This window comes from Bos grunniens, chromosome 8 (assembly GCF_055505025.1).
Source record: "Bos grunniens cultivar Pamir isolate PY7600 chromosome 8, Bosgru_T2T1.0, whole genome shotgun sequence".
Taxonomy (NCBI): domain Eukaryota; kingdom Metazoa; phylum Chordata; class Mammalia; order Artiodactyla; family Bovidae; genus Bos; species Bos grunniens.
Window position 1 is genome coordinate 23,360,732 of NC_141172.1, and position 13,935 is coordinate 23,374,666.

A 13,935-nucleotide genomic window follows, 5' to 3' on the forward strand; every position below is an offset into this window, starting at 1 on the left:
TGCCCTCCCATCCAGGCTTTGCATGACATTGAGCAGAGCTCCACAGCCTATACAGTGGGTCCTTGTTGGTTATCCATTTTAAATATAGCAGTGTGGACATGCCCGTCCCAAACTCCCTAACTATCCCTTTTCCCCATCCTTCCCCCGGCCACCATGATTTCATTCTCTAAATCTGCATCATTCCAGTTTTACAGATAAGGAAGCTGAACATCAGAGAGGCTAAGTCACATACTAAGGACCCCACAGCTTAAGCAGTAGCATCAGAGTATGAACCCAGGCCCGCCTATGATGCCCAGTGTCCAGAAGTCCCAGTACTCAACTATTACCTGAGAGTCACTCTAGCCAAGTGTTGCTTCTCAGTCAGGAATGACACAGATTTTTATCTCAATTACTTGTTCATCCCTTGCCCTTGCCTGGTCTTCTATAGGATGCCCAAGTATGGAACCTCTTAAGTAGTATCCTCCAGGCATTTCGAGAAGGCCAGGTTCCCAGGTTTGCCCTACCCACAACACCGATGCCCTGGTAGAACTTTCCACCCACTGAGCCTGAGGGAATTAGAACTAGAAGTATTGGGCCTTGGAGGTCACCCAGTTGATTCCCCTCATCGCATAGCTAAGGTTCTGCAGAAATGAGGGACCTTGCCTGAGATGACCACCTGATTCTGTCAGAGCAGAGCCTAAGACTCAAGTCTCCTGAAGCCCAAGCTAATAAATGTCCCTTCTCAATGACACCCCACTCCAGTACTCTTGCCTGGAAAATCCCATGGACGGAGGAGCCTGGTGGGCTACAGTCCATGGGGTTGCTAAGAATTCGACATGACTGAGTGACTTCACTTTCACTTTTCACTTTGATGCATTGGAGAAGGAAATGGCAACCCACTCCAGTGTTCTTGCCTGGAGAATCCCAGGGACGGGGGAGCCTGGTGGGCTGCCGTCTATGGGGTCTCACAGAGTTGGCCACAACTGAAGCGACTTAGCAGCAGAATGTAATTACAGAAGAAAAGATCCTGCCATAAGAAAATCTCTGCAGGATGTGATCATGGGTATAGACAGTGGTGTGGAAATTGGGTGTGGTTTTGGTTTTAAAATGTCCGTGCTCATGTTCTTGAATGACAAGTTGGTAAGTTTGCCCAATCTAGAGAAGGCATACCCCTAGAGTTGATAGGGTACCCAAGGTCAGATATAGGCCAGCGGGGATGCCAGGGAGCTATTAAAGAGAGGAGGAGGGCTGAGTTCACTGAAAGGCAGGGGGGCAAAAAAATCCTAGACATTTGGCACAACCCAGCCCTGGGTCTTATCACCCCTTGGACGCCACTACCTTCTCCCTTGGCCCAACATTTTAGGATGTTCTTCTCAATATGGCTCTTACCCCCACTGACTCCATTTGCTTGCCTTCTGTGTGTCTAAATTTTATCACAGAAAAAATCGAGCTCCCAAACAGCACCAGCACAGAAGTGGAGATGACACCCTCCAGTGATGCTTCGGAACCGGTACAAAATGGAAATCTCTCCCACAGCATCGAAGCTGCAGAAGCCCAGGTACAGCAGTTTTTCATTGCTCTCCAGGCTGTTGTGTGTGTCAATATTTTAGCATAGCAGCATAGACCTGCATTCTCGGAGGCCCCAGCTCCCAGCTCAGAGGACCCCAGAGTCATCCGTCCCTGTGTGTACTTCCCAGTACCAGCCAGGGCACCGCATGCATCAGACTCTTCATTCATCATATAAGTGCACATATTCTCCAACCCAGGCTTCCCAGGTGGCACTAGTAGTAAGGAACCCACCTGCAATGCAGGAGATGTAAGAGATGCGAGTTTGAGCCCTGGTTCGGGAAGATCCCCTGGAAGATGGCACAGTAACCCACTCCAGTATTCTTGCCTGGAGAACCGCATGGACAGAGGAGCCTGATGGGCTCTGGTCCATAGGGTTGCACAGAGTCAGACATAACTGAAGCGACTTAGCATGCACACAGACATTCTCCTACCCACTGTTTCTCAGAGTGAGATTGGAGGAGTCATGCATCAGATCTCCTGGGGATAAAAATGCAGATCCCTGGTCCATATCCCAGATCCAGTGGGAAGTAGAATCACTGAGAAGCAGCACCCAGGAATCAGCACCTTTTTCTTCTGAACTTTTTGTTTTGTTTTGGGGTGTAGCCGATTAACAATGCTGTGATAGTTTCGGGTGAACAGCGAAGGGACTCAGCCATACATTACACACACATCCAAGGAATCATCATTTTAACTCCTGTCCCTGGTGATTTCTAATAGATGATAAAGTTTGATCACTGCTGCAGTCTAATCCTCTCTGTGTCTTCAGGGCCATGATTAAGTAACAGAGAGACCACAGCCATCATTCCTTGGTTAACCCCCTTTGGCCTTTTTAGTCCCTGCAGTTGAAATTAGTCAGTACTGTGGTCCAGTCCACCATTCGGTGTTGCAACCATTAGATAGCTGTTCGATCTAATGGCTACAATACTTAACATTTATACACACTGTGTGTGTGCCATAGCTTCAGCACTAGGCGCTTTGTCTATGCTATCACTTTAAACCTCCCAGCTGAAGGTATAAACATTTAGTATCTCTGTTTTATAGGTGAGGATGCTAAAGCAGTTATTCAAGATTACTTGGTTTGTAGCTATTAGAGCTGAGATTTGATCTTGTGTGTGTGTGCTAAGTCGCTTCTTAGAGCTGATCCTGCGTGTCTGACTCTGCGACGCTATGGACTGTAGCCCACCAGGCTCCTCTGTCCTTGGGGATTGTCCAGGCAAGAATACTGGGACTGTTGCCTTAGGACTGTCTAAATACAGAATCTGTACTGTTTCCACTGCCTCAGGACCACAGTTGCTCAAAAAAGTCGGCAGGAAAAAAAAGTAGGTGGTGCTTGTTAGATTTCTGGATCTCACCCTCATCAAGTGAATCAGAATTTCTAAGGCATAGAGTCCCAAATTTACATTTTAACCAGTTACCCTTGAGTCGGTGTTGCTCAAACTATAATGTGTTTAGAAATTTCCTGAAGGATTCTATTCAAATTTGGGGTCTGGTTTGTCAGGTCCGGAGTGGGGTCCCCAGTCTGCAGCTCTCCTGAGCTTCCAGGTCATTCTGACATGGCTGGTCTAAGAACCACACTTTTTGAGTAGCATGGCCCTAAAGTTTGTGACCCACTTCTCTAGACAGAATTTTCCCAATGAGCTGATAATGAAGCCTGACTACAGCAAATCCATTCCAACCCTCCCTTCTCCTTTACATTGGGATGCTGTCTGCAACAGAGGAAGTCTGTGCTTCTTAGAAGACACTTGTTTATTGTCGCCTGTTTCCTTTATTCCCTGAAGAAACATGCAAAGAAAGTTTCTTCATTTAAAGGAAAGGATAAAGATGTCAAGCACCTTTTTGCACATGTGTTGGCCATTTGTATGTCGTCTCCTTCAGAAGAATATCTACTCAGATCCTTCACCCATTTTTCAATTGGGTTATTCATTGTTTGCTATTGAGTTGTAAGAGTTCCTCATATATTTTGGTTATTAACTCCTTATCAGATATATGACTTGTAGATATTTTCTCCCACTCCATAGGTTGCCTTTTCATTTGTCTGTTGTTTCCTTTGCTGTGCTTTTCATGAGGTATACCTATCTTCACGTTGTACACCTTAAATAGATGGAATTTTTATTTGTCAGTTATACCTCAGTAAAGCGCCAGGGGGCGGGGGGGAAATGACTAAAGGAAAATAGAGACACGGCAGCTCCTTCTGCCCTTGTCTCCTCTGCCTCCTAGGCTCTCGCCCTCCTGCCCAGAGCCCCACGCTCCCTTCGCATTAGCTCAAGGGTGAGCTGGCAGAGCAGCTTCTGTCTGCAGCATGTGGCAGAAGGAGGCAGGCCCCAAGAACATCTGGCTGTCCTTGGGGACGCACAATCACAGGTGTGCAGAGGGCACCCTCATCACCGTGCCTGTCCATCTGGCTGGCAGAGGGACAGCTATACCCCCCACATGGAAGCAGCTTGCTGCAGGGGGTTGACAGAGCCCCAGCCAACCCCTCTCTGAGCAGAGCTGTGTCCCCAGGTCTCACTCAGGGTAACAGGACAAGTTTGTGCACCATGCTGATACACTGAGAGCTCAAGGGCACACAGGCCTTCAGAGAGCCACGCCACCAGCTGCCCGCAGCACAGCCTGGCAGTGATTTTCAGGGCCAACACGAGAGAGTTATCGAACCTTCTTCTAGTTTCCTCATCTGCAAAGTACAGATAATCACAGTACCTGCCTCATTCAGGATATTAGGAGAATTACATGAGATAATATACATAAAGCACTTAGCACAGAGCTAAATGCTCTTATTTATTAGTGCCCATTTTGTTGTTCTTTAGTTGCTAAGTCATGTCCAACTCTTTTGTGACCCCGTGGACTGTAGCCCACCAGGCTCCTCTGTTCATGGGATTCTCCAAGCAAGAATACTGGAGTGGGTTGTCATTCCCTTTTCCAGGGGATCTTCCCAACCCAGGGATGGAACCTGTGTCTTCTGCCTTGGTGGGTGGATTCTTTACCACTGAGCCATGGGGAACCCTATGTGCCCATACCTACTGTATAAATAGCATCCAAGATGTCCCTCCCCTGTAGGCAAAATGTTCGTTGTAGCTAAAATGAAAATTACATATAGAAAGAATGTATACATATATAATGTTTGAGTATATCCAGGGTATGATAAGCAAATAAATAAACATCTGTAGTAGGTAAATAATTATGACCCAGAAGGAAATGGCAACCCACTCCAGTATTCTTGCCTAGAGAATCCTGTGGACAGAGGAGCCTGGTGAGCTGCTGTCCATGGAGTCGCACAGAGTCGGACATGACTGAAGTGACTTAGCATGCATGCATGCATTGGAGAAGGAAATGGCAACCCACTCCAGTGTTCTTGCCTGGAGAATCCCAGGGACAGAGGAGCCTGGAGGGCTGCCGTCTATGGGGTTGCACAGAGTCGGGCACGACTGAAGTGACTTATCATCATCATGTCACATAAAGAGTCTACCTGCAGTGCAGGAGACCCAGGTTCGATCCCTGAGTCAGGACGATCCCCTGGAGAAGGAAATGGCAACCCATTCCAATATTCTTGTCTGGAGAATTCCAGAGGAGCCTGGTGGGCTCCAGTCCATGGGGTCACAAAGAGTCTGACACAACTGGGTGACCTTCACACATATGTCAGGAAAGTGTATACAAAGTGTTCTGGGGGCCTTCCAGAGGAAGACCCAGGGAAGGAAAAGTGCAAAACCTTAAAAGAAGAGGTAATATTTGAGCTGGGCATTGATGAGTGAGTAGGAGTTTGTTGCTCAAAAAAGGAGGCGATGACAACATGTTCCCTTAAGAGGGAAATTCATGTTAGTGATTGGTGAAAAGGCCAGCAGAACTAGAGACTGAAATGTGAGGTGAAGATGGAGGAGAAATCCACTTGGAAAAGTGAGTTGGGCTGAAATTCTTCCATTGTTGAATCAGAAACTTTCAGTGATCATCCAGTATGTGTTAGGCGATGTGCTGGGCCTTGGAAATTCTAGCAGAATTTTAGGACCATTCTAGCAGAGCAGAGAGACTGCAAATGTAAAGCAAGACATAATTATGGACAGCAATGGGGCCATGAAGAAAATAAAGCCTTGTGACTCAATGGAGGGCGAGTGGAGGGGCCCCTTTAGGTTGGGAGGTGAGGGAAAGCTTCAGTAAGGAAGTGGTATTTGAACAGAGGCTGAACTTTTAAGAACAAGCCAGCCGGAACATCTGTGGTGGTCCAGTGGTTAAGACTTTGCCTTCCAATGCAGAAAAAGGGTGCGAGGTCAATCCCTGGTCTGGGAGCTAAGATCCCATGTGCCTTGCGGGGAAAAAATAAAACATAAAGCAGAAGCAATATTGCAACAAATTCAATAAAGACTTTAAAAACAGTCCACAACCAAATAAAAATAAAAATCTTGGAAAAAAAGAACAAGCCAGGCCAAGGGAACAGCATCCACAGAGGCAGAAATGAGCTTGACTTGTTTGAGGAACAGAGAAGTCAGTGTGGCTGGAGAGTGGGGAGCAGGGGGAGGGAAGATGGTGGCAGTGAGCTCCCAGCAGGGCTGGCCTGCCTTGAGGACCATGATACGCAACTTGACTTCCTTCCAGGGCAACAACAAGCTGTCATAAGTTCCCAGATGTGATTTGCACCTGTGAAAGATCCAAGAGGCTGCACTGAGGTGTCGAGATCGGATGTGCAGCAAGAAAGTGGATGGCAGTGGTGGGGCAGTGAGGTGGCTGCAGGAGTAGGGGCAGAGCTGATGAGGCCTGGACCAGAGCAGTGGACGGGGAGGGAGGAGACACACGGGGATCAGGAAGGGCATTGTGGCTCTGCCTGAGAAGTACGGACATCCCCCTGCTGGAAGCAGGGAGTGCCGTGGAGTGGCAGCATCAGCTCTGTAAGATAGGAAGAGAGCTCTTTCTGAATGGCAACGAAGGGGCCAGAGTGAAGGAGGGTAGGCTACAGGGTGGCAAGGTAAGAGCCCATTTGGTGCAAAGATTAGCAAACTGTGCTGTGCTTAGTCGCTCAGTCATATCCAACTCTTTGCAACCCCATGGACTGTAACCTGCCAGGCTCCTCTGTCCATGGGGATTCTCTAGGCAAGAATACTGGAGTGGGTTGCCATGCCCTCCTCCAAGGAATCTTCCCAACCCAGGGATCAAACCCAGGTCTCCCACATTACAGGCAAATTCTTTACCATCTGAGCCACCAGGAAAGTCCTAGCAAACTGTGATCTGTGGCCAGATCTGGCCTGCAGCCTGTTTTTGAACGACCCCTGAGATAAGAATGTTTTTATCTTCTTGAAGCTTTAGATAAAAGCAGCAGCAGCATATGTGACAGAGACCATAAGGCCCATAAAGCCTAAAATATTTACTATCTGGCCCTTTTCAGGAAAAGCTTGCCCACCCCTCTTTTCAACCATCTGTAGTCTTTACCCAAAAACAGAAAAAGAGAAAGAAAAAAATAACAAGGAAGCTCTTCATGCACTTATATGGAATGATCTTCAGTATATGTTGTTAAGTGGAAAAGGCAACATGCCAAATTCATCCAGTGTACTCTTTGTAAGAGGGGAAAAAAGGAAGGAAATAACATAGTAATGTGGAAGCATTTGCTTTGGATTCTGTTGAAGAAACTGGCTGATTGCTACAGAACAGCGGTCTGCAGTAAGGAACTGGGGTGGGAAGTAGACTTCTGCATGCATTTTTCAGTATGTAGCCTTCTGTAGCTTTTGAATTTTGAACCAGTTAACTGTTTTACCTATCCCCCAAAAATGCAACAACTAAAACCAGTAATGGGTTAAATGAAAACAGAACCAGTGTGCATTAGTCCCTTAAGAGAAAAGTCTCTGAAGACAGACCACATGAGTTCAAATCCAAGATTTGCCACTCCCCAGCTGTGTGACTTTGGACAAGTTACTTAACCTCTCTGTTCTCATCTTTCTTCTCTCTGAAACAAGGAGACTATCCTATTTCACAGCATCGTTGTGAGACTAGAATGCTCATAGAACAGTTCTTGGCTAACAATAAGCACTGCACAATTGCTTGTCATTATTAGCAGTACTTGTAAAACAGTCTTTAAAATGTCTGCTAAGTAGCCCAGATGACAAGGCCTCAGATCAACTATGAGTTGTAGCGTGGCTGACAGTGACTGGATGTGAGAGCTGTTTCTGAGGAAGCATTGAGACCATTTGTTAATAAATCAGTCATAGAGAGTGAACCAGAAAAAGCAGTTCTGGGTGATGCTGAAGTTTCCAGGCTGGAATGTCTGAGTAGCAGGGTAAATTAGAGCTGTGATTCTCGACTCAGAAAAACAGGTGTGAAATCAGGACACTCGGGCCACCTAAAGCACAGTTTCACAGAAAGAATTCAGCGTCTTTTTACTGTTGAGTTTTATTTCTTTCCCAGTTGTATTTTTATCAAGCTCCAGGAGGAATGAGGTGTGCCTCCCGACTTTATTAATGGAAACGATGAGCCCACACACCACACACTCACCACTGATACTCTCCTGAGAGTTTAACCCATCTCATCTAATGAACCTGCTGTTTTCAAAACTGTATTTACAAGTGAACTAATTTTACATTGACACCTCATCTCTGAGAACTTCCTTGTGTCCAGACTTTACACTGGCAATGAAGAGCACTCTAAAAGAGCACTCTGTGAGCACTTCTCACAGAAGAAGTCCCTTTGCAGGAGATTTTTTGCTTCATTCGTAAATTTTGTGGAACCAAGAAATAATTTGACTTCTCAAATGGCTTAGTGCTAATTATCTTCTCCCAAGGCCTGCTGATAGAATGCTGTTGATTCTAACACAACTGAGCTGAGCTGTCACTGAGAATTTACCGACCTTCCAAATTTTCAATGTTGAGAGTTTATCCACGTTTGAAAGACAATTCCAAAATATATTCTTTCACACCCAGAACCCAGCATTTTCTTACATTTTAATTTTGCCAAGATGACATCACCAACTCAATGGACATGAGTTTGAGCAAATTCTGGGAGATACAGAAGGACAGGGAAGACTGGCACGCTGCAGCCCATGGGGTCGCAAAGAGTTGGACACGACTTAGCCACCGAACAACAACAGCAGCGACAACAGCCAGGTGATGGCACGTGGCCAGCGCACTCAGGGGAGTTGCCTGCCTTTCTGCACCATGTCCTCCAGGCATAACACATCCAGACTCTGTACATACCTGCTCACAGTGCGAAGGGAGAAAGAGAAAGGCCTTGCAAATTTCTTCGGTTCTGAAATTTGAAAATCTAACTCTTTCTTCATGTATTATGCTTTTTATATGTTGCAGCTTTTATTTCATTTTGCCTCCAAGACTTCTCTCTGTCCTTAGGGAAATCTAAATTGTCTTTGCTTTGGTTAAGAGTTGCCTAGTTGTAGCAGTGGGCAAACTGACTTATTTAAGATTATCACATCCCTAGGAAAAGAGCACACACACACACTCACACACACACACACACACACACACACACTTGTATAGATAGATATTTAGATAGATAATGAATAAAATGCCCGTTTTTCTTCTTTTTTTCTCACTTTACAACTTAAATAATATCTTACTATATTAAACCCTTCCTTTCTCCCTCTGGAATTTCAGCTCTAACTTATTTCTTCCCAGCCTAGCATTGGTCTTTACCTAAACTCAATCTGGTTTTTAAGATCTGCTCTTATAGTGCTGATTAAAATGTTTGGGTGACTAAGTAAAGGGTGAGTAGGGAAAGATGATGGACATGATCGTAATCTTAGATTTCTCTTAAGAAAACTAAAATGCATTATTGTTGTCATTTAAAGTTATAGCTATGATTTTAAAGCTCTGTAGAAAGACTTCATAATGAACATTGGTCCATAACATTAGCTCTAATAAGGACTTCCAAGATTATCCAAGCAGATGGTATCCAGAGTCCACATGATGTGTTTCTTCCTAAAGTATTACCTTTAGTTAGAAAATGTTTACTTTCTTCACAGTGATAAGATTTTGGGGGGTTGTTTGTTTGTTTGTTTGGTCATGCCGAGTGGCATGTGAGATCTTAGTCCCTCAACCAGGGATGATGGAACCTGTACCCCCTGCATTGGGAGCTCAGAGTCATAACCACTGGACCACCAGGGAAGCCCCAGCAATGCTTAACAGAGAGTTTTCAAACCTCAAACCTTCCTGTTATTCAAAGAGCAAGTATCTCTTCTAAATGATGATGGTGTAATGGCCAGGTCAACCATTTTGAAAGTTTAAAAACAGCTAAGAACCAAATTCCCCCCTATTAATGAGACTATTCAATCTCTTGAAACATTGATGAAACATAAGAGCATTCTGGCACTCAGGAAAAGGAAGTTTTGGTGGAAGGGGAGCACGGGGCAGTGCTGGGGAGAGAGGGCAAGACCTAAGTATGAAAGGAAAACAATAGTCAAAGATTCTTCCTCAGACTGGAGTTTTCAAGGTCCAAGCCATGTTAGATCTATGATTGCCTTAGAAAAAAGAAAGTATTAATATCCAAGAAAACCTAGTACACACTATACAGGAGAAAAGCAAAAATTAGTGTTTTATCTACCAGGCCATAGTACATGGGTTCCATTTCCAAGGAGATAACGCTTTTTTTTCTCTCAATCTATACATTTATGTTTTAAGGAAAAGTTGAGATCCAGTTTCAATATCAGATGACCTGTACAGTATTACCAACTGCTTAAGATCCACACAGAGGCCTTTTGAACACAGTTAAAATGCAATAGATAGATCTGACTCTTGAGTTTCTGCCTAAATTTGAATATTGACAGAGAATAATAACTTCACTTAGAATCTTACTGTTAATAACATCATTTGTCATTGTGCTTTCTGAAGGAGTTTAAAGAAAGTCTATTAATTATTCACATAAGATACATTAAGGGCTGACTATTAATAAAAAGAAAAAAAAATGCCATTGCCACCCTGAAAAAAAACTGACATTAATATCACTGGTCCTGTGAGTAATTGTAATCCAATTGATGATAAAACAATGAGAATGACTTTTGAATTATTTCTTATGATTCTTCAGTAGCTTTTATGTTGACAAATCTTCTATGATTTGTATCAGCAGGATTTACAAAGCCCATGAAAACTATACAAAAACCAGTTTATAGCAGCAGTACAGAAAGAAATCCATCTTGTCTGTAGGTTGCACCTCAGAATTATTTGGGCAAAATACAAAGTGAAGGAAAGTAATTATATTTCACCAGACCCTCCAAATGCCATTTTACATTAATATAAGATGGTTTCTTGGCTTCATGGGAAACTTGGGTCCAGACAGCTTCATCACTCACAGCAAAATATTTTGAAATCTTGGTTTCAATTCAAAGTCATGGAAAAACAGATGAAGTGTTTTCAGGTTGCCATTGCTGAGTGAAAGCTTATCATTTTGTGTTTGATATGCTAAATTCTTGATGCTAGTTTTTTTTTTCCCCCCATCTATATGTAAAACAAACCATAAAATGGTATTTTAAGGGGGGGGTCAATTATTTCCTACTGCTAGACAGGCTGAGATTAATCACTTTTTAAAAAATCTGTATAACATTTAAATGTTCTCTGTTGGTTCAGGATGTCTACTCAGAAGGCAATACAGATATCTTAGGATGGTGCTGCCTTCCCAGAAGAGATGCTTTGTAACTGACCTCTTCTTGATTTATCTCTTGGAAAGAGATAAGTGATAGACACATAGAGATAAGAGTGGAGTCAAGAGAATGAAGGATATTGGTAAATAATACAAGGGCAAAGACACTGAAAAACTCAGGGAACAAAAATAAAGAGATTTCTCAAAGACTCAGTAAAGAATGAGTGGAAAAGGGGTTATTTACTCAGCCATAAAAAGGAACGAATTTGAGTCAGTTGCAGTGAGGTGGATGAACATAGAGCCTGTTATACAAAGTGAAGTAAATCAGAAGGAGAAAAACAAATATCATATATTAATGCATGTATATGGAATCTAGAAAAATGGTACTGATGAATCTATTTGCATGGCAGAAATAGAGATATGAGTATAGAGAACAGACATTCGGACACAGTTGGAGAAGGAGAGGAGGGGATGAATTGAGAAAGTAGCATTGGCATATGTACACTGCTGCTGCTAAGTCGCTGCAGTCGTGTCTGACTCTGTGCAACCCCATAGATGGCAGCCTACCAGGCTCCGCCGTCCCTGGGAGTCTCCAGGCAAGAACACTGGAGTGGGTTGCCATTTCCTTCTCCAATGCATGAAAGTGAAAAATGAAAGTGAAGTCGCTTAGTCGTGTCTGACTCTTCACAACCCCATGGGCTGCAGCCCACCAGGCTCCTCCATCCATGGGATTTTCCAGGCAAGAGTACTGGATTGGGGTGCCATTGCATGTGTAAAATAGATAGCCAGCAGGAAGTAACTGTATAGCTCAGGGAACTCAGCTCAGTGCTCTGTGTTGACCTAGAGGGGTGTGATGGGGGACAGGGAGAAATGCTCAAGACAGAGGGGACACATGTATACTTATGGCCGATTCATAAGCCATATGTTGTTATACAGCAGAAACCAGCACAACATTTTAAAACAATTACCCCCCAATTAAAATAAATTTAAAAAATAAAGAAGTCACCACTAAAGAAAGAATTATACAACATTATAAAGCAACTATGCTCCAATAAAAATTAATTTCAAATAAATTATAGCAAGTGAACACGATGATTTCTTTTAAAGCAAAAAAAAAAAAAAGGTTCAAAATAAGATACTTTAAAAAGGTAACTATCTATATGGTAGGTGTGTATCAGTCTGCTTGGGCTGCCATAACAAAAAATTCACAGACTAGGCAACTTAAACAACAGAAATTTATTTTCTTCTAGTCCTGGAAGCTGGAAGTCTAAGGTCAAGGTTTCAGCCAGTTCCGTTTCTGGCAAGGGCTCTCTTCCTGGCGTGCAGTTGGCTGTCTTCTCTCTTTGTCTTCATAGAGCCTTTCATACACAAAAGGGTGAGGAGTGTGGGTGGAGAGAGCAAGAAAAAGTAGAGAAGTGCTCTCTGAAGTCTCTTCTCACAAGGACACTAATCCTGTAGCATCAGGGTCTCACTCCTATGACCTCAGTTCAGTTCAGTTTACTCAGTCTTGTCCAACTCTTTGCGACCCCATGAACTGCGGCACCCCAGGCCTCCCTGTCCATCGCCAACTCCTGGAGTTTTCTCAAACCCATGTCCATTGAGTCGATGATGCCATCCCCTGTCACCTCCTTCTGTCACCTCATCCTGTCACCATCTCATCCCCTGTCACCTCCTTCTCCTCCTGCCTTCAATCTTTCCCAGGATCAGGGTCTTTTCCAATGAGTCAGCTCTTCTCATCAGGTGACCAAAGTATTGGAGCTTCAACCTCATCATTAGTCCTTCCAATGAGTATCCAGGGTTGATTTCCTATAGGGTGGACTGGTTTGATCTCCTTGCTGTCCAAGAGGCTCTCAAGAGTCTTCTCCAGCACCACCTATGAATTTTGGAGGGACACAACACTCTGTCCATAAGAGTCAGTAAGGACTCATCTTTGAGTTGAGTACCTGAATTTTTCCAAATGCAACTCTGGTTTTTTCATCATTGTGTCTAACAGACTTTCTTCTCATGGCTATCCTGTTTTTATTCCCTTTTTAAACAGGAAAGGCAAATGACAAATGAAATTCTCCTTTTAGCCCTTTGCTGACCCATTCCAGAACTCTGAGTTTGCTCGCAAAATGACTCGTACACACCTTGTTTGGCAAGCCCTGAACAATAGCTCTGGGGTCCCCAAAATCCATTTTCCCTTGTGCCACTTAGAGGTTTTGAGCGTAGGTCTTTAGGTCTGTGAGACCAAAATGATCCACAACCCAGGTGTGAAGAATTTTTATGGGTTGATCTTTTGAATTTCAAGCATGACATTCTAGTTCTGTAATAGACAAAGTGAAAGCTGCTGGTATGTTGACCACACTAATTGGCCACCTGGTTTAGGGAAACAAAAATGAAGATGAGATGAGAACCACTTACTGTCCCCGAGGCAGCTGGTATTTATGGTATTTATAACAAATTTCTATTGCTCAAGCCACCTAGTCTATGGTGTTTGTTGTGGTGGCCCAAGCAGACTAATACAGTAACCATATGGATATTTTTTTAATCTCATTTTTAATAGATTTCCTTGGTGGTAAAGCACTTCATGGAATGTTTTTTGGCACCTTCTACTTGCCAAATAGATGTTGATTTCAGAGCTTTTCACTGTATTAAAGTATGACTCTGCATTTTTGGTAATTTTACCTTTGAGAGCTCCAACTCTAGGATTGTTTTTAGCTCTGCACAAAACACAGAATCAAGGTGTCACAATATTATGAGTCTGCTTGGAAGCTTTGTTTCAGATAAAAACTCTGCTTACAGCCTATCTACTGAAATAAAAGAGCGTTTTCTCCTTAGGGCTGTGGAATT

The 13,935-nt window shown here is 43.7% G+C and overlaps 1 protein-coding gene across 5 annotated transcripts in view; it reads left to right on the plus strand.

Moving 5' to 3' along the window:
- SLC24A2 (solute carrier family 24 member 2) overlaps positions 1-13,935 on the plus strand; it is a 292,853-nt gene that overhangs the window by 242,210 nt on the left and 36,708 nt on the right. For all 5 annotated transcript variants that reach the window (XM_086414937.1, XM_086414940.1, XM_086414939.1 and 2 more), the window contains one exon: positions 1,419-1,537. In XM_086414937.1, the coding sequence (XP_086271063.1) occupies positions 1,419-1,537 (119 nt within the window). The remainder of the gene's footprint in view (positions 1-1,418; positions 1,538-13,935) is intronic.